The sequence below is a fragment of the Pteropus vampyrus genome, unplaced genomic scaffold (assembly GCF_000151845.1).
Source record: "Pteropus vampyrus isolate Shadow unplaced genomic scaffold, Pvam_2.0 Scaffold212, whole genome shotgun sequence".
Taxonomy (NCBI): domain Eukaryota; kingdom Metazoa; phylum Chordata; class Mammalia; order Chiroptera; family Pteropodidae; genus Pteropus; species Pteropus vampyrus.
In genome coordinates, this window is record NW_011888993.1 from 1,395,212 (window position 1) to 1,399,123 (window position 3,912).

General features: G+C 63.2%; 1 protein-coding gene across 1 annotated transcript in view; it reads right to left on the reverse strand.

The window, feature by feature from the left end:
* The window catches only part of PIP5K1C (phosphatidylinositol-4-phosphate 5-kinase type 1 gamma), a 20,703-nt gene extending 17,522 nt beyond the window's left edge, over positions 1-3,181 (reverse strand). Inside the window, exons 1-4 of the mRNA XM_023538116.1 lie at positions 3,029-3,181; positions 2,721-2,813; positions 827-957; positions 708-766 (exon numbers count right to left, since the gene is read on the reverse strand). Coding sequence (XP_023393884.1) covers positions 708-766; positions 827-957; positions 2,721-2,813; positions 3,029-3,181 — 436 coding nt within the window. The remainder of the gene's footprint in view (positions 1-707; positions 767-826; positions 958-2,720; positions 2,814-3,028) is intronic.
* Between the last annotated feature and the right edge of the window lie 731 nt (positions 3,182-3,912).

Sequence of the window (3,912 nt, forward strand, 5' to 3'; positions counted from 1 at the left end):
CCACAGCTTTCCCAAGCCGCCAATCCAAAAGGCAACTCAGGGCTCCCGATGGGCCCAAGGGTTGTGGCCAGCCTCAGGCTGTCCCCCCCGTATCCACTCTCCCTTTCTTTGTTAGCAACAGAGCCCACAACTGTGGCTGGCACGTGGCCAAGTGGAATGCCCAGCCTCTCTTGCAGCTAGGTGTGGTCACGTGACTGTGCTTGGCCAATGAGCTGTGAGCAGAGCAGAAATGACACATGTCATTTCCTAGTCGTATCCCTTCTGCTCCTTCCTACTGCTGGAATGCAAAAGTGACAGCCGAAGCTTGGGCAGCCACCTGAGACCACCGGTCAGAAAAGCTGCATATAGGGGATGGCAGAGCGACCAGAAGGAATCCAGGACACACCTGACCAGCTGCGGATTGCCCGTCCGTTTTTAAGTGTGTGTGAGAGAGACCGAAAAATAACCTTGTATCTTTTGTGTCCCTATTCAAAAGAACAGTAACACTACAGGCTCTCTCTGATTCAGCAGCAAACGCATACCCTAACGCAGTGGTCCCCGCCCTTTTGGGAACCGGTGCCCCTGACACTCTAACACCTGACGATCTGAGGCGGAGCTGAGGCGGTGATGCCAGCGCTGGGGAGCGGCTGCGAATGCAGATGAAGCTTCGCTCGCTCACCCACCGCTCACCTCCTGCTGTGCGGCCCAGTTCCCAACAGGCCACAGACCGGCACCGTCCGTGGCCTGGGACTTGGGGACCCCTGCCCTAATGGATCCCGAGTCGGACCTTGAAGCCAAGGAGACACAGGGTGAAAGTGGATGTCCGGAGGGTGTGTGGCGGGCCCACCTGGGGAAGAAGATGCTCTCGACGACATAGAAGTCCTGCATGAGCACGTCGCGCTCCGGCTTGGAGCTCAGGTTGCCCACGGTGTAGCCAATGCCCAGCTGGATCGCGCCCTTCAGGGTGGAGGACGTGGTCTGTGGAGACACAGCCACGTCAGGACCCCTGGTCTGGCCCCTGCCCCACGCCTGGGCCACAGGTGCCTGAGGAGCACCTGTCGCAGACCGAGGGCCGAGGGCCAGTCGCTCAGCCCACACGACCACACGGCAAAGAAGTGGCCTGGCAGAGACTCCCAAACTGCCTCGCGTGGCCCTAAGGCCCATTCTTAATCATCAAGGTTCTAGAACATTCCAACATCTTAAAACTGCCCTGACCCAGCAGGGGTCTAGCCACCATCGGGGTTTTCTTTTTTTGGGGCATACAATATAGCATAACACCCAAACTTCACTTTCACAGACCCGGGTTCTTTCTACGCCCCCTTCCTCAGTGATTCGACTTGGCAGGATGAGGGGGCGACACAGCCTCTCTGGGCCTCAGTTTCCCCACCTACAGCCAGGACAGGTGTAACTGTGCATCAGTGCACGTGAGCAGCCCGGGCCAAAGGCTGCCCACCCAGAGCAGCACCTCCCGTCCGCATGGTCCAGCTCTCGTCACTGCGCTCTAAGCGCTGCATGTGACGCTAAGGTAGGACCGACTCGGGTCCCCAGCACCCCCTGCCCTGAGCAAGCGGCAGGGAGCGCAGGCCGGGGGCAGCTTCTGCCCAAGCGAGCCGTCTTCCCACGCAGGGCCACATGGCCTGCAGACGCCTCTCCCGAACCCTGTCCTCTGCACTCGGCCCCCTCCAGGCGCCAGTGACAGAACCACGCTCCTCCGGGGCAGACATGCAACAGCCAACAGGCGCGGGAGAGGGCGCTCGACGCCACAGGCCATCAGCAAGATGCAAACCAAAGCCACGGCGAGACAGCATTTCCCATGCACGAGGATGGGCGTGATCAGGACAGACAAGAGCTGGCAAGGATGGGGAGGAACCAGAAACCATGGGCACGGCTGGCGGGAGCAGAAAATGGGGCCCCCGCGGTGGGAAACAGTCTGGCAGTTCCTCAGATGGTTAAAATTTCCACACGACCCAGCATTCCCCTGCTGGGCACATGCCCCAAAGAGATGGAAGCACAAACTACACGGTGTTCACAGCAGCACAAATCCCAACGGCCCCTTGAACACGGTGCTCAAGTGGGAGGAGCCAGACACGAAAGGCCGCGCGGTGTGCAATCCCACGCGTGTGACACATCCAGACAGGCGCGTGCACGGAGGCAGTGGGTCAGTGGTGTCAGGGACTGGGGAGCCGGATGGGGGCGACTAAGGGGGGCAGGGTGTCATATTGGGGGGATGGAAACGCTCTGAGACGGCGATGGCGGCACACCCCTGCGGTTCCCTAGAAGCATTCCCCGCCCGACTGCACACTCAGAACGGGGACCCCGCAGTGCGAGCTCTCGGCAAAGCTGGCGCATCGGGAAGCGTGCAGAAGCAGGGAGCCTAACGGCGTGGGGTCTGGGCCCCCGCGTGCTCCCCAGGCCGGGCCTGGCTCGGCGGTCCCCATCCCTGCCCATCGCTGCCTCCCCTCGGCACAGGGAGGGGAGGGGAGGGGAGGGGAGAGGAAGGAGCTGTAATTCCCCCCTCTCTAGGTGAGCCAGAGGGCTGGGAGCTGCGGGCTCACCCAGGGTCACAGGCAGTTCCCGAGGCTGCACCACCTGCCTGGCTCCGGGGACCTCGCCAGGCCTGGGGCCTGCACCCAGAGCATGGCCACGGCACGCGCCCAGCCTTCAACGGGCCCTGCGTGTGCGCCAGGGGCAGATGGGCCTCCCCTCATCCCGCCCTAGCCGGCTAATGGCACAGCAGCAACCTTCTTGTAAGTGGTTTCGCCAGATGCGTCCACGCCCCGATGGCCCAGCTTCCTCCCGTGGCCGGGGCCTGGCTGTCCAGTCATCAACGGGGCCTAGGAAAGAAGAAACGGAAAGCATTAAAAGTCAGCAAGGAGGCACCGTCAGGGCCGAATGCTACAGAAATCCTGGCGAGAGGGGGCCTGAGTCACCGTGACCAGCCTGGAGCCCCAGGCTGGGCCGTGTGGGGCGCGCGGGGGGGCAGGAAGCAGGTGGGCGGGCTGCACACCCGCGGGCAGTGCCTCACACCCCGAAGGGCCCACGCCCAGACCAGGCTCCTGAAGAAGAGCTGGAAGCCAGCAGCCCTGGCCAGTAGCCCCTGATTTGAGGGTCTCCTCCCGGTGACACAGGGGCAGCCTCGTCCTCTGGGGCCATCCCGGGCACTGTGGGGGCTGAGCAGCATCCCCGGCTCCACCCACTCCATGCCCTATGCACCCCCAGTGTGACAACTGCAGATGTCCCCAGATGTCATGCCTGGTGGGACCCTCTGAGCTGCAAGGATTCTGAGGAGCAAGCCCCCCCAAGGGGCACGGCCCTGCTGGCCTGGGGGCAGGCCCAGCTCCTATGAGTTCTAGGGCCCAGCTGGGGCAGGCACAACATGGCCATCCCAGCAAGCCTGTGTGGAAGCCACTGGCCCTCATGTGTGACATTGCAGGGAAGGACGGTGGAGAGGGCCACGTGGGCCTGGAGAGACATGGAAGCCAGCTCAGAGCAGGGGTCTGAGGCCGGCCCACAGACAGGAACCAGGTGTCCCTCTGGTGGCTCCACTTGTCACTGACATTAGAGAAGCACCCACTGTCTACCTGCCACCACGCAGAGCCCACATAGCCCTCCGCTTGCAGCCCAGCCTGAACCGCCTCTCGGCTCCAGGCTCCAGGCTCCAGGCTCCAGGCAGCCCTCAAAGCACTCCCCGCTGCGCTCTGCACACCGGCCACCAGGGGGCAGGCTCCTGTCAGCACCACCGTCACAGCCCCGGCTCCGCACCCCTCTCTGGCTCCCCACTGCCCTGCCAGCGCCTGGGCCTACCCAGCTCCCTCCCACTGCCCTGTAGCAGTGGACAAAGCCCTCCTTGGAGGGTGGCCTCCTGGGAGAGACTGGGCTCCAAGGGGACCTGGGACACCCAGCCAGGACTGGTGCTAAGGCAGGTGCAGACAC